This window comes from Sciurus vulgaris, assembly GCF_902686455.1.
Source record: "Sciurus vulgaris genome assembly, chromosome: 8".
In the NCBI taxonomy this organism is placed as follows: Eukaryota; Metazoa; Chordata; class Mammalia; order Rodentia; family Sciuridae; genus Sciurus; species Sciurus vulgaris.
Window position 1 is genome coordinate 45,230,264 of NC_136468.1, and position 26,813 is coordinate 45,257,076.

Consider the following 26,813-nt stretch of genomic DNA (forward strand, 5'->3'; position numbering starts at 1 on the left):
GATAAATCTTTTACATATATTTTATCAAAATTAATAAAAGCTTAAGTTAGATTTAAAGTGGTAATGTTACTTGTATAAAATCATATTGATGAGGATATTCTTCATTCTCAACTAGAATCCTCCTCCTAAAATATCAAACTGATCATTTTACTACCCATCCAATACTCACCTCCAGCATCACTATTAAGCCTGAATTCCTTGGCATAGCATTTAAGAAAAACATTCCAAGTTCTGGGATAGACTTATCTTTACCCTTAATGCTTACCACTCACCAACACTACTATATCTCTACAGAAATCTTAATAAATGTATAGTTAAATTGGTTATTCTCAGCAACTAGCATAACTATCACACTAGCTTTCTTAAAGAACATGTGTAGTACAAAAATCCAAGTGAACATCTTTTAAACAAAATAGCCAAAAATAATACAGTGGGATGTGGTGGCACACACCTGTAATCCCAGTGACTCAGGCAGGAAGATTGCAAATTCAAGGTCAGACTCCACAACCTAGTGAAGCCCTAAACAACTTAGCGATAACTCTGTCTCAAAAAAATAAAATACAAGGGGCCTGGGGACTTGGCTTAGTGGTTAAGCAGCCCTGGGTTCGACCCCCAATACCAAAACATATATGCAATGATAATAATACCAGAATGTGTATTTCTGGTAAGGGCCCACTTCCTGTTTCATACATAGTTATCTTTTTACTCTATGCCATATAGCAGAAGGGGCAGGACCAATATTAAGACTCTTTTAGAAGGACAGCAATTCCATCCCTGAGGGTTCTGCCCTCCTTACCTAATCAACTACCAAAGACCTTACAGGATTTCAGCACATAAATGTAGGGAATACAAACATTCAGACCATAATAGCATGTTAAGATTTGGAGACTGACCACCCAAAAACCACAAAAATAGAATTTAAAATATTCAAAAAAAGACAAAGTGGAATTGAAGAAAAAAGTAACAAAATGTCAATGCAAAAGGAGGAGTCAAAAATTAACAAGAAGAAAGGCCACGTATACAGGAAGAACAAAGTAACTTGTCAAAACAAACCCAGATACACCAATAACATTTAATGTAAATGCACAAAAGACAGAAAAGCCAAACCTTCAGTTTTATGCATTATTTACAAAAAAGACACATGTAAGAGGGTTGCAAATTGGTGCAGCTACTCTGGAAAGCAGTACAGAGATTCCTTAGAAAACTTGGAATGGAACCACCATGTGACCCAGTTATCCCACTCCTTGGCCTATACCCAAAGGACTTAAAATCAGCATACTACAGTGATGGAGCCACATCAATGTTTACAGCAGCTCAATTCACAATAGCTAGATTGTGGAACCAACGTAGATGCCCTTCAATTGATGAATGGATAAAGAAACTATGGTATATATACACAAGTGAATATTATTCAGTCATAATGAAGAATAAAATTATGGCATTTTCCAGTAAATGGATGGAGTTGGAGAATATCATGCCAAGTGGGATAAGCCAATCCCAAAAAACCAAAGGTTGAATGGTCTCTCTGATAAGGAGATGATGATACATAATGGGGGGGGAGTCAAGAATGGAGGAAGGATGGATTGTATAGAGGAAAAAGATGGGTGGGGAGGAGTTGGGGGAAGGAAAAATAAGAGAATGAGACAAACATCATTATCCTATGTACATGAATGATTACACATATGGTGCAACTCTATTTCGTGTACAACCAGAGAAACAACAGTCATACCCCATCTGTGTACAATGAATCAAAATAAATAAATTTTTTTAAAAAAGATAATTAGGTAAACGGTTATTGCCATCATCTTGGGGGAAAGGCAAATCTAGTCTCAAGGAGACATGGCTCAAGTTTCAAAGTATCTATGGCAAAACCAGGACAGGAACTCAGGTCTCTTGGCTCCTAAAAGTCACTTCTTTTCCTTATGTTACATTGTCTTTCTAAAAAGATCACAGAAATGCTCAAGCCATTGAGGAATATGAGAAGAAGGAAAAAGAAGCCACTGGTGCCAAAAATACTTTAAGTAAAATGCATTTTGACTAAGTGACAAAAAACAGTTCTTCGTTTCAGGATGTATTGTTTAAAACAAATGTACTGTTTAATTGACTATCTGGCAATTGTCCCATGCCTTAATTCCTATTAAATGACTTAACTGACTGAAAAAAGAAAAAAAAAAAAAAAAAAGGTACCTAAAATGTAAAGACAGAAAAGGTAGAAGGTATCAGGCCAAACACAGACATAAAGAATACAAGGGTTACATAGTAAAAATATCAAGAAAGGCTTATTAAAGAAGTAGTAGCAGGTCCACCAACCATTCATGTTCTTATAGAGGCCTAGCCTCTCTATATATTTATATCTAGGCAATTATGTCCTAATGAAAGTCTCCTGATTAAGTAAGTGATTTTGCTAAGAAGGAAGCCACTGAAGCCAGCTTGTTCCTACCTTGAGTTGAAACCTGCCAGACCAGCTCTCAGGTAAGTCAGCAAGGAGATGAGGAAATGAGAATTCAAGACAATGGGTCTTATCTCTCCAAAGTGAAATACAGGATGGAAAAAGATACAACCAACAAATCCTAACTAAAATAAAGTTGGTGTATCTATAATAGTAGCAGACAAAATGAATTTAAGAGGCATTCAAGATAGTGAATTAGAGGAAGGCTGCATTCTTGCATGCTCCATGGGGTGGGAGTACTGTTCCACAAAAGGAGAATTTCACTAAAATTCAATATTGGACAAAGTCATAGAGACTCAGAAATTCAGGTGTATTTAACAAAGAGGAAACTACACTGGATTCAAGCTGGTTTTGGCAGCAGTATTGGTTCAGCACAGAGGGGAACACAATGAACAGTAACACTGAGAGAAAAACACAATGAACAGATTAGTTATGGAAAAATTGGAGATTAGAAAATCAGCCTGAACTTAACTGATAGAGGCTGTACCTCTGTGTATGAAAAGGTATTTGAAAAGTGCTCTGTTTCTCAACTGGCAAAGGCAGAGCTCTGGTGGGAGCCATCTTGAGGTGGCCATGCTGCAACTTACTACTACTGTAGGAGCTGGGAAATCGTGGCAAACATGCAATGTTGCCCAAGCAAGAGCCCGCCATGTGACTAGGGTATACCTAGCAGAATGTAAGTAAAACAGGCATGGAGAAAATTATACCCAGAGGGATTTTCAAGTAAGAAAAACAAAGGGAAGCCCAACTTGCATTTCCTTCAAATTTAGAGTCTCATATGATAAGCTGAAGGGGGTTGGGAATCTCAATAGACAGGGGTAAATATATGCAGGGATTAAGTGGGCAGCAGAGTGTGGGTGTGAAGCTCCCCTACCCCACAGTAGAATTCCTGAGAGGTTTCTGAGATCTATATTCCCAGTAGACATCAGCAATTGCCTGGCCCTAGGGGTGTGTAGATGTAATCTCTCCAGAGCAGATACAGCCTAATGAAGCCCTCAAGGGCTGATTAGACCTAAGCCCAGCTGGAGGAACTGCCTTCATAGAACTCCACAGCAGCCCCACCCTGGGAGTGCATTGATCTGGTCTGTGTACACAAAACTCGAATGGACAGTAATTCCCATTCCATCCTATCTCACACTGGTGAGAAGGGAAGCTAAGCACTATTCCAACCAACTTTAGTCTTAGACCATTACAAGTGGCAGCTTCATGATCAACACAAAAGGAGGAAGGGTTAACATCCCCCAGCTTCCTGTCTCCCTCCATCCATCCATATCTCTCTCTCTCTTTCCCTCCCTCCCTCTCTCTCTGTCTCAGTACATAGCCCAAGAAGGACAGTTGGGCATAGGTAGTGAATATCCATTCTAGTCAACTATTTTGACCATCTCAGTGGACAAAATTCCTTCATTTTTCATTCAGAATATTTTTTTTGGGGGGGGTTCTTGCTATATTGATTGATTCATGGACATATATACATATTTTTTTCTCATTTTTTATCAACTCTTAATGTAGTTTTTTTTTCTTTGTCTTGTCTTTTGAAGGATAGGGCTTTGAGTTTGTTTATTTTGGTTTGGTCTTATTTTTGTTTCTCTTGTTTCTCTTTCTCTTCTTTCTATTCCCACTAAAAGCCAATTCTCTTGATCTTGCTCCCATTATTTTGGGGTTTTTTTCCCATTTTTTCCTTCTCCTCCTTTATAACCATCACCTTCTACATCTCTGTTCACTTTCTGAAAACTGTAAACTCTTTTTACTTTCCTATCACATTTTCCTATCTCTTAATCGCATCTTTTAGAACTAATTGGTTTATAAAACTCTTGCCCTCTCCATTCACGTTGTTGCAATTATTACTTCTGTGGATGACATAGTTGACACCTGCTGTTTGCTTTAAAGCCAGATCCAGTTCACAGTTACTTTTTATTTGTGCTGTTGACAATTGTTGACTCCATTCTTCCTATTTTTTGTGGCAGTTAATGTTGTAGATGTCATAGTAGAAGCCAGGTATTTATTTTAATGCTGTATATTGTTTGCATTGGTTATTACTACTGTTTGTTTTCCCCATCCTGTGAGATGCTGAAAACCTATAGGGACACTACAATTTCACAGGGTAGAGACTCTGTTGCTGAACTAAACTCAGCCAAGAGACAGTGTACCTTGCTCCACAAATATTAACAGCTTTCTATCATCAGCGATATGTTAACACAAAGATGAGAAGTAAAAAAAAACCCAAACCAGTGACCAGGCCCCATATAGAAACAGGTAGGGGAGGGCCTCGGTCTCACTCATGGATATTCACTGTAACAACAAAAACAGAGAAAATTAAAACAAAGACTGTGGATACCACAACCGCAAGGGGGTCTCAATCTACATCACTCTAGAACACTTGGGCAAGAGAAAGTCATTTGCTAAGAAGGCCCACTCATAAGAGTGGGAGATAAATCTATTCCAACAAATGCATAAAATCCAATACAGAAATACAATATAAAAAACAAGGTAACATAACACCACTAAAGTTCATAATTCATCAACAAGTGACTCCAAAGATACTGAAATTGACAAAATATCACATAAAGCATTCAAAAGAATGATTATAAAAATGATCAATGAATTCTAAGAGAACAAAGAAAAATCAACTGAAGGAATTAAGGACTTCATTACATGATACAATGAGAAATTCAATAAGAAGGTAGAGATATTTTAAAAGAATCAAACAGAAACCTTGGAAATGAAAAACAAAATAAATCAAATAAAATGCTCAGTTGAAAGTCAGAGTAGGGACATTCAAAATGGCGGACTAGAGGGAGGCTGTGTTCCTTGTCACCCCACAACTCGGGTTTGAGGCAGAGGAAAATGTTTCTGTGAGGCAGTCTCTGCTGCTCATTGATTCCCCTGCTGTTTACCCCATTCACCCACTGCGATCACCTGCCATCTGCTAGCATATAGCCTACTTCTTGAGAGCAGATCACTCACTGACTGCCACCTATCATCAGCCATTCAGTCATTTGCCTGCCCCTTGCCTGCCCATCACCTACCTATTACTCACTGCCCAAGGCCCACCTGATATTGTCCAGCATTAGCCTGCAGGCCGCCAGTGGATCGCCTGCTGCCCACTGTTGCCTGGAAGTTCACTGTCACAGTACCCACAAGTTTGGTTACACATGGCTGCTTCCATTTTGGGACAACATCAAGACCTGCAGGAACCATGGCCCAACCAACTGCTCCACACCTCCAGGTCCCCCAGACTGACCAACTGAGTTCTGCCTACAAGACCCCCGCCCAACTGACCATGCCCCGCCTTCAGGATCCCTGGCATGCCTGCGCCCCACCTGCGCCTCCCCATTTGCCAATACATTTGGTAGCCAGTGCAGCCATCTCGGAGTATTCTGGAAGTAGAAGCCACCTTCTTTAAGTGGGACAAAACCCATCCTGAGAGGCCTGCTGGAAGCTCATTGTTAGGTACCTCTCATGCATCAGGCTACTGAAGACTGGGAGGTTTGAATAGTATATGACTGTTATATTGTAATTTTTTTTTTCTCCTTTTTGAAAATTTTTAAGTTTTTATTATTTTCTCCCTCTATTTTCCTTTTCTTTACTTGTTTCTGCAGAGTCTCTTTCTCCCTTATCTCACGCTAGCAACCAACTTCTTTGATTCCGCTTTCATTCTTCCTATTATCTAGTACTTCTACATGTTCTTTCTTATCCCATTAACACTTATATCCTACACCCCTCCACATTCTCTTTGTCTACTATTAGAAACTGGAGACCTCATTGCAAATCCATTGGTTATACTGTAGATAACTGAACTCATCCTCTCTGTTAATTGTGACAATACTGGTAACATCTTCATATGGGCTATTTGGGTAGGACTACACACTGTCTGTACTGGGTACTGCTAATATTCATTTCCCCTTAAAGGAGAGATTTTGGAAACCTGCAAGGACACTATGAGATCACAGGGGGAAAACTACAATACTCCAGATCCACACTACAGGAGGGGAAGATATGTGAATGACATGAAAAAACAAGGGACAAAAAGTGTCCCAAATAAAACAAGATCCTATATTACTAGAATTCAATGAAGCATGGTAGAAGAAATGCCAGAAAAGGGGTTCAGAATATACATAATTAAAATTATCTGTAAAGCAAAGGATGAAACAAGAGACCAAATGCAGGCAATGAACAGTCACTCCAATAAACAGTTAAAAGAGCAGATGCAGGAAGCAAAAGATCATTTCAATAAAGATAGAGATTCTGAAAAAAAAATTATTGAAATGAAGGAAACGATAAACCAAATTAAAAACTGAATGGAAAGCATAACCAACAGACTTGATCACTTGGAAGACAGAAAACACAAAATATTTAATCTAGAAAATAAAGTTAGCCAAACAGAGAAGATGGTAAAAAATCATGAGCAGAATATCCAAGATATCAGATATCATGAAAAAAAAAAAAAATTAAGAATTAATGGGACAGAAAAAGGCACAAAAATACAAACTAAAGGAATGAATAACTATTCAAAAAAATAATATCAGAAAATTTCCCAAACCTGAAAAATAAAATGGAAAATCAAATAAAAGAGGTTTACAGAACACCAAATGTACAAAATTACAAAAGACCCACACCAAGGCACATTATAATGAAAATGCTCAACATCCAAAATAAAGACACAATTTGAAAGGTTGCAAGAGAAAGGCATCAGATTACACATAAGGGGAAACCAAATCTGATATCAGCAGATTTCTCAGCCCAGACCCTAAAAGCCAGAAGGGCCTGGAACAACATATTTCAAGCTCTGAAAGAAAATGGAAGCCAACCAAGAATCATAACCAGCAAAACTTACCTTCAGATTTGATGACAAAATAAAATCCTTCCATGATAAACACAGGTTAAAAGGATTTACAAATAGAAAGCCTACACATTCTATTTTTAGAACATTCTCAACAAAATATTCCATGAGTAAGAAATAAAAATCAAAAATGTAAGCCAGCAAAGGGACGAACTACCCTAAAGGAAAAATCAATTAAAGGAAAAACCAAGTCAAGTTAAAAACTGAAAATAAGCCAAAGTATCTGTGAATACAAGTCATATCTCAATAATAATCCTGAATGTTAATGGCCTAAACTCATCAATCAAAAGACAGACTGGCAGATTGCATTAAAAAGAAAGACCCAACAAAATGCTGCCTTCACGAGACTCATCTCAGAAAAAGACATCCACAGACTAAAGGTGAAAGAATTGGAAAAAACATACCACACACACATACTCAAGTCAAAAAGCAGGGGTTTCCATTGTTATACCAGACAAAGTGAACTTCAAGTCAAAGTTAAAGAGATAAAGAAAGATATGTCATACTGCTTAAGGGAAGCACAAATCAGGAAGACATAATGATGTAAATATTTATGCCCAAAACAATGGTATATTCATGTATGTCAATAAATCCTTCTCGATTCCAGGATCCATACAGACCACAACACAATAATTCTGGGTGACTTTAACACACCACTCTCACCACTGGATAGATCTTCCAAACAAAAACTGAACGAAGAAACCACAGAACTCAATAATACCACCAATAACTCAGACCTAAAAGACATATATAGAATATTCCATCCATCAACAAGTGAATACACTTTCTTCTCATCAACAAGTGAATACACTTTCTTCTCATGGATCCTTCTCTAAAATATACCATATGTTATGCCACAAAGCAGCCCTTAGTAAATATAAAAAAATAGGTACTACCTTGTATTCTACCAGATCATAATGAAATGAAATTAGAAATCAATGACAAAACAAACTACTCTAATACCTGGAGACTAAATAATATGCTATTGAATGAAGCATGGATAACAGAAAACATCAGGGAGGAGATTAAAAAATTCTTAGAAGTAAATGAGAACGATGATACAATGTATCAAAATCTCTGGGATGCTATGAAAGCAGTACTAAGAGGAAATTTCATTGCATGGAGCACATTCAAGAAAAGAATAAAAAGTCAACAACTAAATGACCTAACATCACATTTCAAAGCCCTAGAAACAGAAGAACAGAACACCACCAAAAGTAGTAGAAGACAGGAAATAATTATGCTGGAAGTCAGCCCCAGCAACTCTCGGGTTCCCCCAAAGGATTGGTGGAGTCGGTGTAGAGGAACAACACAAACCCCTGGAGCAACTTGAAGCAAATGCTGCTCAGATTTATTTTAGCTCTTCTTTTACAGTATTAAGTAAAGCAGGATTAAACAAGATACAAGTTATAGAGAAATTACCACAAGATTTGTCATTAACCATACTTTCCAGCAGGTGTCTAACACACAGCGGGTACATTAAGGTAAATTTTCTATATTTACTTCTATAGTTACTCACATAAGTATATTACAGTGAAAGATATTTTCCTCCTTTCATCCTACTGGCCTTTGTTTACCCTTTGGTGTCAAACCTGTTGTCAGTATAATGACTGTATTTTATTTTAAGCTAATTTTACTGAACTGCTAAGCAAAACATGCACTAATCTTCAGCTAATATTATGTTTTTGATTTAACCTTAAAGGTGTATTCTATTACCTAAACGAGTTCAGTTAAAACTAAGTTAGGTTATTTACTACCAAACAGTCAGTGTGAATGCTTAATTTTTGTCCTAATATTCTTTATGTTATTGATTTATCCTCTACCTACTGTAATACATATGTGAGACCTAAGCCAGCATAAACTACTCAACCAGTTACCATGCAATGAGGGCACTTGATCTTAAGATATTTTTCTAGTTGTTTGCATATACTGTTTCTTTGTTCTTTAGTCCTACATTTCCAGGGTGGCCCTTGACATCCAAGCCTTTGAAGGAAGGACAAATATTGGAGATTTATCCATTTACTATAAATAATAATTATTCATTCACCATTTTCATTGTACACTCCTATACAGGGAAGATGTGGATCTGTGGCAGGTGGGTCCTTATACTTACTGACTTGTTTCCCTCTAGGTGGATACCACAAACATCCCCCAATCTTGTAAGGTAAGTAGGGCGGTCCTTGCACTGTGGGGACAAGTCTCCTGTTTTGCTGGTAAAGCATTAACTGGGAAGGTGTGCAAGCAATTCCTATAACTGTTGTTTTCTGAAGTACTCCTCAAACTATGTACCTTTAGACTTATTAAATGTGATATAGTACATTTTTAAAAGCATTCCTCCCAAGCTCCAGACTCATTGAGGTTAAATTCTTATCACAACAATCCAGGAAATATGATTTGCAGTGCATAGTTATAAGTATGATAATTACAGGAAAACACCCATTTCCTAGGAGAGATGACAGCAGCAATTTCCTGGAATGGTAGCCTTGCCAAGCCCTTCCCTATGCTCAGACCTTGTCAAGCAGCATGGCAGAAATGGTCCCTGCCATAATTAAAATCAGAGTTAATATTCAATGAAATTGAAACAAAATAAACAATTCAAAAAACTGACAGGGCTGGGGATATAGCTCAGTTGGTAGAGTGCTTGCCTCGCAAGCACAAGGCCCTGGGTTCCAATCCCCAGCACCAAAAAAAAAAAAAAAAAAAAAAAAAGAAGAAAAAACTGACAAAAACAAGTTGGTTCTTTGAAAAAGTAAATAAAATAGACAAACCCTCAGCCCCACTAACAAAAGGAGAGAGAAAAATCAAATTACTAAGATTTGTGATGAAAAAGAAATATCATGACAGACACTATTAAAATATATAACATAATTAATTAGAAGTTACTTTGAAAATCTATACTCCCAACAAAATAGAAAATCTCAAAGAAATTGACAGGTTTCTAGAGACATATGATACATCCCAACTGAATCTGGAGGACATACACAATTTAAACACATCAATTTCAAGCAATGAAATAGAAGCCATCAAAAGCCTACCAACCAAGAAAAGCCCAGGACCAGATGGATTCTCAGCCCATTTCTACACGACCTTCAGAGAAGAACTCATTCCAATACTCCTCAAGGTATTCCATGAAATAGAAAAGGAGGGAACCCTTCCAAACTCATTTCATGAAGCCAGTGTCACCCTAATACCCAAACACACAAAGACTCATCAAGAGAAGAAAACTTCAGACCAATATTTCTGATGAACATAGATGAAACATCCTTAACAAAATTCTGGCAAATTGCACACAAAAACATATTAAAAAGGTAGTGCACCACGATCAACTGGGATTCATCCCAGGGATGCAAGGTTGGTTCAACATCTATAAACCAATGAACATAATACATTACATCAATAGACTTCAGGTTAAGTATCATATGATTATTTCAATAGATGCTGAAAAAGCAGTCGATAAAATACAGGCCCCATTCATGCTCAAAACACTAGGGAAAAAAAAGGATAGTAGGAATATACCTCAACATTGTAAAGGCTATCTATGCTAAGCCCATGGCCAACACCATTTTAAGTGGAGAAAAACTGAAAGCAATCCCTCTAAAAACTGGAAAAAGGCAGGGATGCCCTCTTTCACCACTTCTATTCAACATTTTCAACATAGTCCTTGAAACACTAGCCAGAGCAATTGGCAATTTAATTAGCAATTAAAGGAATACAAATAGGGAAAGAACAACTCAGCTATCACTATTTGCCAATGATATGATTCTGTATTTAGAGGATCCAAAAAACTCCACCACAAAACTTCTAGAATTCAAAAATGAATTCAGCAAAGTAGAAGGACATAAAATCAACACTCACAAATCTAATGCATTTCTACTCATAACTGATGAATCCTCTGAAAGAGAAATTAGGAAAACTACCCCATTCGCAATAGCCTCAAAAAAAAAAAAAAAAAACTTGAGAATCAATCTAACAAAAGAGGCAAAAGACCTCTCCAATGAAAACTACAGAACACTAAAGAAAGAAATTAAAGGAAATCTTAGAAGATGGAAACATTCCCCATGTTCTTGGATAGGCGGAATTAATATTGTCAAAATGGCCATACTACCAAAAGCACTATACAAATTCAATGCAATTCCAATTAAAATCCCAATGATATACCTCATAGAAAAGAGAAAGCAATCATGAAATTCATTTGGAAGAATAAGAGACGCAGAAAAGCCAAAGTAATCCTGAGCAGGAAGAGTGATACAGGAGGTATCATGAAACCAGAACTTAAACTACTATAGAACAACAGTAACAAAAACAGCATGGATTGGCACCAAAACAGACAGGTAGACCAATGGTACAGAATAGAGGACACAGAAAGAAACCCACATAAGTACAGTTATCTCATCCTAGAAAAAGGTACCCAAAACATACAATGGAGAAAAGATACCCTCTTCAACAAATGGTGATGGGAAAACTGGAAATCCATATGCACTAAAATGAAACTAAACCTCTATTTCTCACCCTGCACAAAACTCAACTCAGAATGGATCAAGGATCTAGACATTAGACTGAGACCCCTACCAAATAGAAGAAAAAGTAGGCCTCAATCTTCTTCATGTTGGCTTAGGATCAGATTTCCTTAATGAGACTCCCAAAGCACAAGAAATCAAAGCAAGAATCAATAAATGGGATAGACTCAAATTAAAAAGCTTTTTCTCAGCAAAGCAAACAATTGATAATGTGAAAAGAGAGCCTACAGAATGGGAGATAATCTTTGTCCTGAGGAACTGGGCAGACACTTCACAGAAGATATAAAGGCAATCAACAAATTCATGAAAAAGTGCTCATCATCTCTAGTAATTAGAGAAATGCAAATCAAAACCACCCTAAGGTTTCATCTAACTCCAATTAGAATGGCTATTATCAAGAACACAACAATAAGTGTTGGTGTGGATGTGAGAACAAAGGCACACTCATACATTGCTGGTAGAGTTGCAAATTGGTGCAACTACTCTGGAAAGCAGTATGGAGATTCCTCAGAAAACTTGGAATAGAGCCACCATTTGACCCAGCTATCTGACTCTCCTCAGTTTATACCCAAAGGACTTAACATTAGCATACTACAATGATACAGCCACAAAAATGTTTATAACTGCTCAATTCACAATAGCCAGATTGTGGAACCAACCTAGATGCCCTTCAATTGATGAATGGATAAAGAAACTGTGGTATATATACACAACGGAATACTACTCAGCCATGAAGAATAAAAAATTACGGCGTTTTCTGGGAAATGAATGGAGTTGGAGAATATCATGCTAAATGAAATAAGCCAATTCCGAAAAACCAAAAGCAGAATAATTTCTTTCATAAGTGGATGATGATACATAACAGGGGCAGCAGGGAGGCAAGAATAGGGGAAGGATGGATTGTATAGAGGAAAATGAGGAGTGTGTAGTGTGTGGGGGGAAGGAAAGATAATAGAATTAGACAAACATCTTTACCCTATATACATGTATGATTACACAAAGGGTTTGACTCTACTTCCTGTACAACAGAGAAACAAAAGTTGTACCGCATTTGTATACAATGACTCAAAATGTAGTCTGTACAAACAAAAAAATTAAAAATTAAAAAATAAATAAATAAAGTCAGAGTACACCATGCTAAGGACAGACTCTTCTAGCTAGAAGACAAAGTGGCCAGCTTTGAACATTCAGACAAAATTAAAATGAATATACAAAAACTCTGGGACAACATTAAGAGATCAGATTTAAGAATCACTGAATTTAAGGAGTGTTGTGAGAAGCAGTCTAATGAAAAGGATAACCTCTTCAGGGAAATAATAACAGAAAAATTTCCAAACCTTGAGAATGAGACAGACATCCAGATACAGGAGGCATTCAGGACCCCATAAAGACCAGATTAAAAGAAAGAAAACAAACAAACAAACCCCTCCATGACACATTATAATTTTAAATGCTTAACATAGAACAAGGACAGAATTTTAAAAGCCTCCAGGGAAAAAACATCAGGTCATATTTAGAGATAAGCCGATCAGAAGTACTTATGCTTTCACAGCACAAACTCTAAAATCCAGAAGGGCTTGAAATGATATGTTCCATGTCCTGAAAGAAAGTAACTGTCAACCAAGATTGCTATATCCAGCAAACCTTTCCTTCAAAATCAAAAGAGTAATAAAAATGTTCCAAGATAAGCAGAAATTAAAAGAATCCATGACTATATTAATCTGGCACTACAGAACTTCCACACAGAAGGAAATAAAAAACAAACCTCAGCGTTAAACCAATGAACAAACCTCATTTCAAGATAGCTAAGCAAATGAGAATCAAGACCAAATTAAACATTAAAATAAATGAAAATGGCAGGAATTCATATGTTGAATTCCTCTTGTTCATATGTTATTTACAAGAAACTCATTACCTTATAGGCAAAGACAGACACAGGCTGAAAGTGAAAAGATATAAACAGAGCCCAAAAACAAACAGGAGAAGTAGCTCTCATATTCAACAAAGCAGACTTCAAACCAAAATCAACCAGAAGAGACAAAGAAGATCTCTTCACACTAGTAAAGTGAACACTCCAACAACAACATAAAACAATAAATAATAATGCCCCAAACAGTGGTGCAACTAGTTTCATAAAAGAGACACTACTTGAATTAAAGGTTCAAACACACCCCAGTAAGAAAATACTGGGTGATTTCAACATAACTCTCTCACCATTAGATCAGTCATCCAGACATAAACTCAGAAAAGATTCTTTGTACCTGAAAAATATTATAAATCAAATGGATAACAATCATCTATAGAATAAAGAATATTTCATCCAACAACACCTTAATATATATTCTTCTCAGCATCTCATGGAACCTTCTCCTAAATTAGACCATATTTTAGGCCACAAGGTAACTCTTAGCAAACAAATTTTTTTAAAAAAGAATGGTAACATTGCTCCCATCTTATCAGATCATAATGGAATACAATTAGAAACCAACACAAAAAAACCCTACAGAAAACACATGGAGTTTGAACAATACACTTATGAGTGATGAATTGATAGAAGAAATTGGGAGAAATTTTTAAAATTTAACCTCAAATGAGAATAATGGTATTCATGACATATCAGAACCTCTGGGACACTATGAAAAGAGTTCTAAGAGGAAGCTTTACAGTTATTAGTGCCTACATAAGAAAAATAGATAGATCCCATATAAACAACCTAATATTGCATCTCAAGGCCCTTGAGAAATAAGAATAAATCAATCCCAAAACCAGAAGGAAGGAAATAATTAAGATCAGAGCCAAAAATCAATGAAATTGAGGGGGAAAAAATGCAAACAATCAATAAAACAAAGAGTTGGTTCTTTGAAAAGATAAACAAGATTGATAAGCACTTAGCCAAACTAACCAAAAGAAAAAGACTCAAATTAATAAAGTTAGAAATGGAAAAGGAGAAACTACCACATACCACAGAAATCTGGCAGATCATTAGGGACTATTTTGAAAACTTATATTCTAATAAAGTAGAAAACTTAGAAGAAAAGATTACATTTCCAGATATAGATGATTGCCAAAATGGAATCAAGTGTACACAGAAGGGCTGGGGATATAGCTCAGTTGTTAGGGTGCTTGCCTCGCACGTACAAGGCCCTGGGTTCAATCCCCAGCACGTCCCGCCTCACACACAGTACATAGAAAATCTAAAAAGACCAATAACCAGTAATGAGAAAAAAGCAGTGATAAAAAGCCTTCCAACAAAGAAAATTCCTCACCTGAATTATACCAGACATTTAAAGAAGAACTAATGCCAGTGTCCCTCAAATTATTCCATGAAATAGAGATGGAACATTTCCAATTGACTTTATGAAGCCAGTATCACACTCATACAAAATCAGGTAGAAACACAAGGAAAGAAAACTACAGACCAAATCCCTTAAGAATTTAGATACAAACATCCTTAATATGAAACAACGAATCCCATCATTATGTATGATTATAATTCACCAATTAAAAAATGTGAAAAACAAAAAGAACTTTAAGACAAAAAGCATGATAGTAGTTGCTTCTTTCATTACTTAATTTCACCATTTTGCTTCATAATCTCCTACGTAGTAAAATAACAAGGCTTCAAAAATTCATAACAGCAGAACCTCAAGGTTACATTTGCCAATGCAATTGTCCTAACACACATTAAACATTTACAAAAGTTTCTCACATACTTGGTAAAGCCTAAAGTAAGTTTCAAATACTATCAAATAATTAGTAAGAAAGCATACTCTCTGACCACAAAGCAATTACATTAGAAATTAACATAATTATTAAACCTATAAATTTGCAAATAAAAACAAATAACTCATGAGTCAAAGAAGAAATATGTTTCAACATGAAAAGTATTTAGAATTTGATAAATGAACGTGTACTTAAGAAAATGCATGGGATACATCTAAAGCAGTCACAAGTAAACATACTAGACTCAGGGTTTTACAGGTGAGTTGTGCCAGTCAACAATTCCAATTTTACACAAAATATTGGAGAATAAATAGAAGAAATACTGCACAATTCATAGCATAACTCTGAAATCAGAATCTGACAAGAACTATACAAGAAAGAAAACTACAAGCCAATGTCATTCACTAACATGAATGCCAAAATCTTAAAATAGCAGCAAATAACACCCTGAAATATATAATAAAGACAATATATCATAATCAGGTTGTGTTTTTTCCAGGAATGAAAGCATGGTTCAACATAGGAAAAAGCATTCATTTCAATATCTCAATTAAGACCACAAGACTGCATCTGGTCAAATTTGATAACCAAAGTCTTATCAAACCAGAATAGACAAACTTCTTAATCTAACCAGCAGAACTCCAGGTTGGGAAGAACTTCTACAAAGTTTCCTTGAAGGAAGCTAAGTCCAGTGAATGCACATCCTTTTGCCAGCCCATTTCTCTGCTGCCTGGAATGCAGACTTCATACTTGAAGGTCCAGTACTTAATCTCAGCCTATCAAGCAGTCTTAATATGGAACTAGATTCTGAGCACACAGAACTGAAAGACTGAAGGAGCCTGGGTCCCTGATAGCTCAGCAGCAGGGCTGTGTTAGATGACTGGATTGTTTGACTTCTTTAAGAATAAGCCTTTGTGTATGTGTGATACTTTAATTTATGCACCCAAACCCCATCTTAACACCATTTCTGTTCAAAGGTAATAAAGGCTCTAATTTGGCAAGAAAACTAAACAAAATGTGTAAGAATAAAGAAACAAAACTATAATTATTCATATATGAAAACTCAAAAGAATCTTTTAGAAAAGTATTAGAAATGAGTTTAAGATGACTGGATAAAGAAAATGTGGTACATATACACAATGAAATATTACTTAGCCATAAAGAAGAACGAAACTATGACATTTGCAGAGAAATGGATGGAACTGGAGACTATCATACTAAGTGAAATAAGCCAACCCAAAAAAACCAAAGGCTACATTTGGGTACATTTATGTACCCTCTGATATGGGAATGCTAACTCACAATAAGGTAGGGGGGATAAAAGATCACTGGATTAGACAAAGGGAAATGAAGGGAAGGGAGGGAGGATGGGAATAGGAAAGACAGTCATATGAATCAGACATAACTTTCCTATATTCTTTTTTTAAAAATTATTTTAGTTGTTAGTGGACTTTTATTTTATTTATTTATATGTGGTGCTGAGAATTGAACCCAGTGCCTCATACATGTCAGGCAAGTGCTCTAGCACTGAGCCACAACCCCAGCCCCCTATGTTCTTATATAAATACACAACAAATGTAACTCCACATGATGTACAACCACAAAAATGGAAAGTTATACTCCATGTATGTATGATATGTCAAAACACATTCTACCGTCATGTATAACTAAAAAGAATAAAAAATTATAAGAAAAAAAGAAATAAGAGTTTAGCAGGATGGCATTTTTATATGCCAGCAACCACTGGTTAAAATCTTTAATTTAAAAAAGATGTTACAGTAGTGTCAAAAACAAGGTACCCAGAAATACATCTAATCTAAAAGTCAAAGCTTTCAGAAAAACTTTGAAATTCTTTGGAAGAGGACTAAAATAGCTCAAGGATAGTATAAGAGTTGTTATTACTTCTGAATGAAATCCAGGAACTCGATGTAATTTTGATCAAAAGCACAACACAGAAAAAAAAAATCATGACAGTTTTCCTTGGGACTTTAAAAGCTAAATTTTAAATGGATGGCAGAGACAGGAATAACCAAGACATACCTGAAAAACATGGCCTCAAACATCAAAAGCTATCATAAGACTATATACAGTATGGAAAAAAATGGGTAGATATGGGGACAGAAAAAAGACCAATAGAATGAAATTGACAGCCCAACAACAGACTCCACATCTGTAAGCTTAAAGGACACTGGAGGTCAGTAACAAAATGTTGATACAGTAAATAAATGATGCTAGGAAAAATGAAAAGAAAACAAACTGTACTTCTGTCTGACAACATATCTAAAACTCAATTCTAGATGATGAAACATGAAATCTAAAACTATAAAAATTTTAGAAAAAAAAATATTTTTAAGACCTTGATGGAAAAATGCTTAAATGAGATTTTAAAAATTGACCTTTACAACTATATCAAACTTAAGGAGAAATCTTAATTATATAAAATTAAAAGCAAGAGCTCTTTCTAGTCAAAAACAGGAAGGAAAGAAAGGAAAAGAGAATGAATGGGCCAAAATACTGAAAAAACACTTTACTGAATTACTGTCCACCCTAATGTAAAAAGCTCTTGAATGTTAGTAAGAAAAAAAATCAGCAGGGCAAAAAAAAAAGATTAAAAACTGGCCAGTAAATACTCAAAAATGTGGTCAACCTTGGTAATCAGGGAATATAAATTCAGATCACAGGAAGCCATTCTATTTCTATCACATTGGAGAGGAAGAGCTGCCAAGAATATGGATCAACTGGGAACTCTCCTCAACTCCAGATAAAAGGATAAACTGACCCCACCATTTGGGAAATTATTTGCTTTTACTAATAAAGCTAAAGATCCACACCCTATGTTCCAGAAATTCTACTGCTACACATTGGTACAAGCACACAATACAAGACTACTCACAGCATCAACAGAAAAGAACTACAATCAAAATGTCAAACAATAATAAAATTAAATAGCAGAGGTAAAAGAATGAAATCTACCTACATTTATCACCATGGATTACTCTTAAGAACAAGCCAAAGAAACAAACCATATATATATATATATGTATATATATTTCCACTTATATAAAAGTCAAATTGACAAAACTAAACTATATCCTTTTATGGGACATGACTATATGCAAGAAAGTATTGTTCAAGATTGGCTGGAAACAAGGAAATGACTGCGGAGTACAAACCACTAAATGGTAAAGTTCCATTTCTTAAGCTGAATTAGAAGCTCACACATGTTCATTTAAATTATCTCAAAACTATACATTCCAGCTATTTGTACTTTTCTGTCGTATTATCTATTTCATAATAAATTTGAAGTGACTCCAAAAAATCCAAAATGCTGTTTTAAATTATCTTCTTGTTCATCTTTTTAAAAAAATGTCTTTGCTTAAAAGTGGTCTTTTAACTGTAATAAAGTAACATATTGTTATCTGGTGTTTTAAGGACTTCTTTCCTAGTAAAAAAACAATACTAGGAAACACATCCATGGGTACTCTATACATTGCACAATAAATTCCTTTGCAAAGAAATGCTAAAATGCAAAAGACCTTAGGTTTAACGCAGAAATATAAATTTTAATGACTTACACTCATACAATCACCGCTTTTACCCCAATTTAAATGTACCCCACACTTGTCTAATGAAATCCTTTGAAATTTTTAGTGACTATTAAGACAAACATAATAAGTAGTAAATAAACTCTGAGGGAAGCTATCATCTAATCATGGAATACAAGATTTAATCATATATGGTCACATGAAGTCTCAGAAAAGATCTTCTTTGCCTAAGGCAACTGTAGAACTAAAGACCTGAAGACTCCAGTTAGGTGCCTAAATTTGAATGACAATTCTGTGGCTCTGGCAAATTCAGACTCAGTTTCCACAAAATTATAATACCCAATTTAAGTTTCTTCCCAATTTCTGCAGCACAATTTGATGGCATTTTTATGAGCACTCATTCTGAAATCTCCCGGGCAAGGTACCAATTCCAGCAGATAAAATCCTGAAAATCAATATCCACCAGTTTCAAAGCACACTGTGAACCAGCAACAGATTCGAGAAACCCCCAAATATTTTTTGGAACAGATTATCTTCCAGATCTCCAGTTCTCACCTTCAAAGGGTTAACGAGGAAGAGCGATGCCCTGGAAAGACTGCGGAGGGGTTAGGAGAGTCAGTTAATCACATGGTCAAAAGTTAGGTGAGACCTTGCAAATATATCAAACACCCTTGTTCTGGGGATGGAGAACGTAAGCCAAGGAAGAGGCACACCTGCTCTGGTTTAATCAGCGAGTTAAGGCTGTCCCCTCTGGTCCTGTCCTGTGGCCCTCCCCGTGCCCACCCACTGATGCTTCCGTTTGCTAATAACTCGGAGCAAGTGAGAGAACTGACAGCTCGGTGAAGTCAGGACTAGAAAGGGCCCTCGGTAATCCTGTCAGCCTGTTTTCTTACACCTGGGGGAACTGAGCTGTAAAGTGACGCAACTGGGGGTAAATCGACCCTCTGCCACCTAGCAGCAAAAGCCTGAAAACAGTCATTAACACTGACGACCCCGCTTTCCAGCTTCAGATAGGTGGGTGTCAAAAAGAAGCCCGAGACACAGATTTCATTCAGCAAGCATCTGGCCACCTCCCACGCAGAACCGCGAAGCCGGAAGGCGGGGTAACTGTCAGTCTGTGCGCCCCGCCGAGAACGCTGCGGCGGGCGCTGACTCCCAACTCCCGCAGGGCTCTTTCCACTCGGTCCGAGGGGAGGAGAAACAGTGAGGCTGCTGTGCCTCCCGCAAGAAGAGGTACCTGAGGCTCGCGCCGCAGTCTGCCGCCACTACAGCACCGGAGCCCGCCACCCCACTTCCGGGGTCAAGTCGCCGCTAGAAAGCCGGAGATGCCGGGAACGTCGCCTCAGGCGCCGCCCCTCCAAGACCGGGTTCCACGGCCCACTCCGCCGGCACCTGGACAACTTCCGGAACGCCGCGCGTCACTAAGCAGCTGATCCCCACTTCCGCACGCAGACCACCCCCAACACACACCCTTCAGAGCCTTCTCCGGAACTGCGTGGGAGATCGCTGTTTCCGCGTATTTGATTGGCGGAGCTGGAGAGACACCCTTCGCTGATTGGTGCGGGGGAACTCTTCCCACCGACACCAGCGGAGCGTTCAGTTTCAGTCGTCAGCCGGTTTCCCGCCAGTCGCAAACATAATCATGGTTGACTTGATGGAGTTGCCCAAGGCCCGCGTCAACGCCAGCATGCTATCTCAGTTCATCGACCGGCCAGTCTGCTTCGTAGGAAGACTGGAAAAGGTGCGCGGGCTCGAGGTCTTGGGATTCCTGGGTGTGTAGCGGTGACTGCCCGGGTGGTGAACTCTGGGTAACGGAGGGAGAAGCGAAAGGCTGAGTGTCCTTCCCCTCCTATTTGCTTCGTTCTGCACAAGAAAACTTCCCACACTTTAGCCACTGCAGCTCTGTTTTGGCGCCACTTATATGGCGCAGAAACTAAGTGGTTTTGAATGCACTGGGTTCCAAATCCCAGCGCCCCTCATCCAGTTCCGTGTTTCTGTAAATTATAGACCTGACTCCCTCGCCTACCTTCTCAGTTTTCGGTTTAGCAAGATTTGACTGATGCCAACTAGGCCAGCCCGCATGTTTCCTTCTGGAATTGTCTCTGTTGCTGAACATTGTTTTCTGTTAAATTTGCTTCTGTTGCTCCCAGAGCTGGTAGTAGTCTGTTACCTTATCCCAGTGTTAAGGTGCAGCCCACTCATCCTACAAGCCAGAAGCAGACCCAAAGTCTTGGCAATCAGTGATCTCAGAACTTTGAAGGAAAACCATTTTTAAGTCTCATTTCATCCTCACATCCTCTGAGCGTTATTCTAATATGACAGGGACAGGTGCCACCCAGGAGTAGAATCCAGATCTTCTAGTAATCAGTTCTCCTTGTACTTCAGGCCTAATTTTTAAAACATTCTCCGTGGGATATTGTACTGTCTAAATCATGACTGCCGGAAGATCCCACTTTTACATAGTATGGACCTCCTTTGGATTTTAGCATTGGGTTGCCAGATTTTCCAAATGAAAATAGGAGCCTCTAATACATATGTACATACATATATATGTATGTACACACACAATACATATATATATATATATATATATATATATATATATATATATATTCATTGTTTATCTGAAATTCAAAGTTAACTAGGCATCCCATGACCAGAATTTAAATCAAATAATTAAGGGTCAGTCTGCTCATCTTTGGTAACATTATCTAGTTTTAGTTTTATTTGTGTGGAAATTTTAAAATTGTGTATTTCTTTTTCTAGATTCATCCCACTGGAAAGATGTTTATTCTTTCAGATGGAGAAGGGAAAAATGGAACCATTGAGTTGATGGAGCCAGTATGTTTAAGTATTAACTACTACATTATGTTTAATTCTTCATCTTGAATTGCTTTGTTGCTGTTTCTGATTGTTTGCAGAGAATGCATAAAGAATGAGCTTCTAAAACTTCCCTAGCTGTAAAATTAAACTCTTGTTCTCTTGTTGTATTTTATTTTTCATTTTCCAACTGATGATTCTTTGGGCTCATGATTTTTTTTAATATATCCTTTAAGTGCTGGTTGGATAACAGTTCTCATTCCTGATGAAAGACCATAAAAATCACATAATAAAAATCTTCTGTTTACTGCTTCCTTCCTTAAGAATTTAATTTCTTTTTTTTTTTTTTTTTTCTCTCTTTTAACCATTTTCCTTCTTTCCTACCCTCTACACCCCTTCCTTCCTTGAGTCAGGGTCTTGCTATGTGCCCAAGTTGGTCTCCAACTGCTGGAGATTGAAGCAATACTCCTGCCTCAGCCTTCTGAGAAGCTGAAACTGTAGGCAGGTGCCACCAAACCTGACTTTTTTTTTTCTATTTTTGTGTTTATATATTTTCCATTGCCATTTATTAATGCACTTAATGTTTAATGTGCTTTAAAACATTCACTTGCCTTTTATGAACACAAATCTGTTATGCTCTTTGGTTAGTGTGTACATTTCACTCTTAAATATAAATTATATCAAGTTCCTCTCATTGGGTCCTTTTAAAACAAATTACTGCTTTCTGGACATTTTCAGTATCTTTAAGTGAGTTTGTCTTTGACTTAAATGTTCAAATCTATCTTTGGACCTGAAGCTACTACAAAAATGTAACAGGATTTGTAACATGCTGACAGTTAAGTACTTAACATTTTTTAAAAAGCTACAGTTCAGTTTTAACACTGGCAAATTTTAAAGTTACTTTGTTACAATGAAAGATTAGTAAACTATATAATTTGAAAGATAAGTAAAACTACATGTTTTTCAAATTAATTATCAACTGAAAATATGGTAACACTAAATTAACATTCAATGTTTTAGCTTGATGAAGAAATTTCTGGAATCGTGGAAGTAGTTGGCAGAGTAACAGCAAAAGCAACCATCATGTGTGCATCTTATGTTCAGTTTAAAGAAGATAACAATCCTTTTGGTAAATAAAACATTCTGGTACTTAATGGTTTTATGTAATTAGAAGGAAAACAATTCTGTTCTTGATTTGTGTTGGTCTTGAGTCACAGATCTGCCATATTTTCAATTTCTATAGTTTTCCAATCCCATAGAAAAATGGGAGAACATTTTTGCCTGCCTCTCAGTAGTGTCTGTATATGAAGGAAACTCAGTAAAGACTAATATTTGTAGAAATTTTTAAAATATGATAAAAATAATGCTTAATATATGAACTGAAGGCATAACACCTAAAATTAAGCAGGCAGAAACTGCCTACATAGTGGATGACAAAGTGGCTTGCCTCCTGTTCTATATTGGAACTATAGAAAATATGATTCATGTCTGTTTTAGACATTGGATTGTGAAAATAAGTTGACCTCTAAAAGGGAAAGAAAAGAGAAATAGAAATCTTTTAGATAATGATTGATGTTACAGCTTTTCATGGTGAATTTAATGTTTGCTTACATGTTTCTTTCAGATCTTGGACTTTATAATGAAGCTGTGAAAATTACCCAGGAGTTCCCTCAGTTTTTTCCTTTAGGGGTTGTACAGCATGATTGATCTTAATGAATTTTCTTGTGATTGCAAGTGGTTATGGTGAAAACTATTAAAGGAAGTCCCGCTCATGAAGAGACTCCTATGATTTCTAATATTTAATTTACTCCAATTAAATTTTCATTTACTGAACTTTAGACAGTCTAATCTGCATTTTTTTGTTGGAACTGGTATGTTGACTGTTCTCACCCAAGTCCTTTATAAAACTCTTGCCACTGCAGTATATGGTCAGATAAAAGATCAAAGCAGTTGTCTTGCATCTAAGTTTCTATTTTATTAATAAAAAATTAAAACAGTGCATACTACTAGTCATTTCATTTTTATTCTTTCAGTCCTGTGTTCAAACACAAACTTGGAATTTCATAACTATAATTCATGTCTTAAAATTACTAAATGAAACCCTGGGCCAACTGTGTGAAAGATATACTCACCGTCTCATAAATTCTGCTGTACTAATTATTTGATACTCTAGTTAAAAAGTGATTTTGATGAAAAAGAACAAGCAGAACACTACATCTTCTGTAATTTGTGAAGTATCTTTCTTTCTGGGTTTAAAAACAGCATACACTAATGCCAAACAAAGGATAAATGGTCATCAAAAGAGATAGTGGAATCACTTTTTTTTTTTCCTTACTTTCAGTTGCAATTACCCTAGTATGGAATTCCTGTCTACCACCAATTGACATTGGGAGTGATCAAGGAGAGATGTGGCAGGTGTAAGCTAAGATTTCACAGAATAACTATAATGGCCTATGTAGCCAATTAGGTTTTATGACTGAACCAGTTATCCTCAGTAAGGAAGTAAAATAAGTTGTACAAAAATTTTTATTTTAAATTAATATAATCTTAAGTTTTAACTTTTATTATCCCCAAATACTTTTCAGATTACTTAAAAGACATAGCCAATGGTAAAGCATTTTATTATAAAATGAAGACAATTAGTTGAAAATTGGTTATAATGAATATTGCTATTGTGAACAGCCAATCTCAGCATTGTCTTGACTGCCAAGACTAGGAGCCAGTCCTCAATTCTGTGTTAACCACTGAAAGTCAGTACTATTGAATGTTGAGAGTGCCCTTAAAACTTCTGTTAAGCTACTGTGTTTAGTAAGTTGGGCTACATGAATTTAGGTTCTATAACATCTTCTATGTTAAAGATTATGATTCTATATCTTTAACCACAGTGTTGCTTCTAGGCTGCTCAACATCTATTATATCCCATCAGCACTGCAATTTGAGTATAGTTTGAACAAGTATAGCTCCCCTACCACATGTTCCAGATTTTTCTCAGAATAATTTCATTGTGATAATTCATGTTTTTTTAATTATACAGTTATACAGCCATCACCATAATTGTAGAAATTTTCTTCACCCTCAAAAGTAAATTCTATACCATTTACCTACAATGGCCCAATCCTATCATCACCACCTACTGTCCTAACCCTAAGAAACTACTGATTGACAGCTGTCCCCCTTATCCATGCTTTTGCTTCCCTTGGTTGCTTTCCTGCAGGCAACTTCTGTCTGAAAATATATGGACTATTCCAGAAGTAAATTCATAAGCTTTGAATTATTCTTTCTTCTGAGTAGTATGATGAACTCTTACACCATCCTCCTCCATCCTGGGCAGGATGTGCATTGTCTATTTGTCCACTATACATAGCTACCCACCAGCTTACCTCAATAGCTGTTTCAGTTATCAGATTCACTATTGCAGTATCACAACACATGTGTCCTTGGTTTCAGGCATCTATTGGGGCATCTTGGAATAAACATCACTCCTTGAATAGGGAGAGACTGTTGTACTTTCTTGTCTCCAGATTGTCCCCATTCTACACATTTCAGATAATGGAATCATGTGATTTTTTTGTGACTGGCTTCTTTCATTTAGCATAGTATTTTAAGGTTCCTCTATGTTATAACATGAATCAGCACTTTATCCCTTTTTGTAACTGAATAATGTTCCATTGTACAGATACACCACATTTTGTTTATCCATTTCATTGGCTGGGGGTTGCTGCCATTTGATTATAATGAATAAATAATATTACTGTTGAACATTTGTGTATACATTGTGCATATGTTTTCATTTCTGTTGTGTATATACCCAGAAGCGAAATTCCATCAAATGGTAAATACATTGAATTTTTTGAGGAGCTGGCAGACTTTTCCAAATTGACTATACCATTTTACATTTCCACCATCAGTGTATATGGACTCTTCATTTTTCCACATTTTCACCAACACTTGTTATTATTGAGATTTTTTTTTTTATTTTGAGCATCCTAATATGTGTGAAGTAGTATCTCATTGTGGTTTTGATTTTGTTTCTTTTTAATGTTACCATAAGCTACCTGTTGCCCAGAAACACTCAAATAACCTACAATCTTTTACCTACCATTGCCACTGAGAGTTCTGTCGATTGTCATCTCTCATTTGAATTACTGTAACAACCAAAGTTATCTTGCTGGCCCTCCTGTTTCTACCCTCCTCCTGTCACTTGACCAAGAATATTATGTTCAAGGTCATTTCAAATATCACACTGTAAAGTTTAAAAGACTGAAGAGAATGAAAAGTGGAATACTTCCTGAAAAGCTTTCAATGGAGAAACCTACCAAACACCTTAATGAAGTGGTAAACACCAGCAGTGATGTTATGTGGGCAGTATGTGCACTCTAATATGATATGATAAGAAAGGCCCTTAGCCTCTGGGATACTGTTTTCAAAACCTCAACTCCAGTCTAATCATGAGAAAAGATCAGACAAAACCAAACTGAGGGATACTCTTACAAACTTGCTGATCAGCACCCCTCAGAACTGTAAAGGTTCATGAAAAAGAAGGAGAGGCAGGAATTCATAGCTTAAAGGAGATTATGACAACTAACGTGTGGTCCCAGATTGGCTCCTGGAACAGAAGGACATTAATGGGAAAACTTATGAAATCGAAAAAACGACTGAGTTCAGTTAATAGTAATTTACCAAAGTCGATTTCTTATAGTTTTGACAAAGATACCGCGGTAATGTAAGATGACAAAAGGAAGACAAACTGTGTGAGGTGTTACAGGAGATCTCTGTAACTTTTATGGACATCTAAAATTGCTTCAAAATTTAAAATGTATTTTTAAAATAACAACTTCCAGAGGCTTTCTGCTGACCAGATTGGTTCCATATTTCCAAATAGCAGAGACCCTTCATAATCTGACATCTCACCTCAATTC

The 26,813-nt window shown here is 36.6% G+C and overlaps 2 protein-coding genes across 2 annotated transcripts in view; one reads left to right on the plus strand and one right to left on the minus strand.

Annotated features, from left to right (window-relative positions):
• The window catches only part of UMAD1 (UBAP1-MVB12-associated (UMA) domain containing 1), a 277,343-nt gene extending 256,869 nt beyond the window's left edge, over positions 1-20,474 (minus strand). Inside the window, exon 1 of the mRNA XM_079151821.1 lies at positions 20,312-20,474. The gene's annotated coding sequence lies outside the window, so the exon portion shown is untranslated. The remainder of the gene's footprint in view (positions 1-20,311) is intronic.
• Positions 20,475-20,593: 119 nt separating this feature from the next.
• RPA3 (replication protein A3) lies at positions 20,594-23,732 on the plus strand. The gene is made up of 4 exons (XM_079151823.1): positions 20,594-20,815; positions 21,841-21,915; positions 22,915-23,023; positions 23,519-23,732. The coding sequence occupies exons 1-4, from the start codon at positions 20,717-20,719 to the stop codon at positions 23,599-23,601; spliced, it is 366 nt and encodes a 121-aa protein (XP_079007949.1). The 5' UTR covers positions 20,594-20,716; the 3' UTR covers positions 23,602-23,732.
• The last annotated feature ends 3,081 nt before the right edge of the window (positions 23,733-26,813 follow it).

Bases quoted from the DNA above. Each gene is read 5' to 3' on its own strand.
- RPA3 (XM_079151823.1), top strand. From the start codon at position 20,717: ATGGTTGACTTGATGGAGTTGCCCAAGGCCCGCGTCAACGCCAGCATG. The intron at 21,916-22,914 runs GTATGTTTAAGT...TCAATGTTTTAG, and splicing joins CCATTGAGTTGATGGAGCCA to CTTGATGAAGAAATTTCTGG. The intron at 23,024-23,518 runs GTAAATAAAACA...TGTTTCTTTCAG, and splicing joins AGAAGATAACAATCCTTTTG to ATCTTGGACTTTATAATGAA.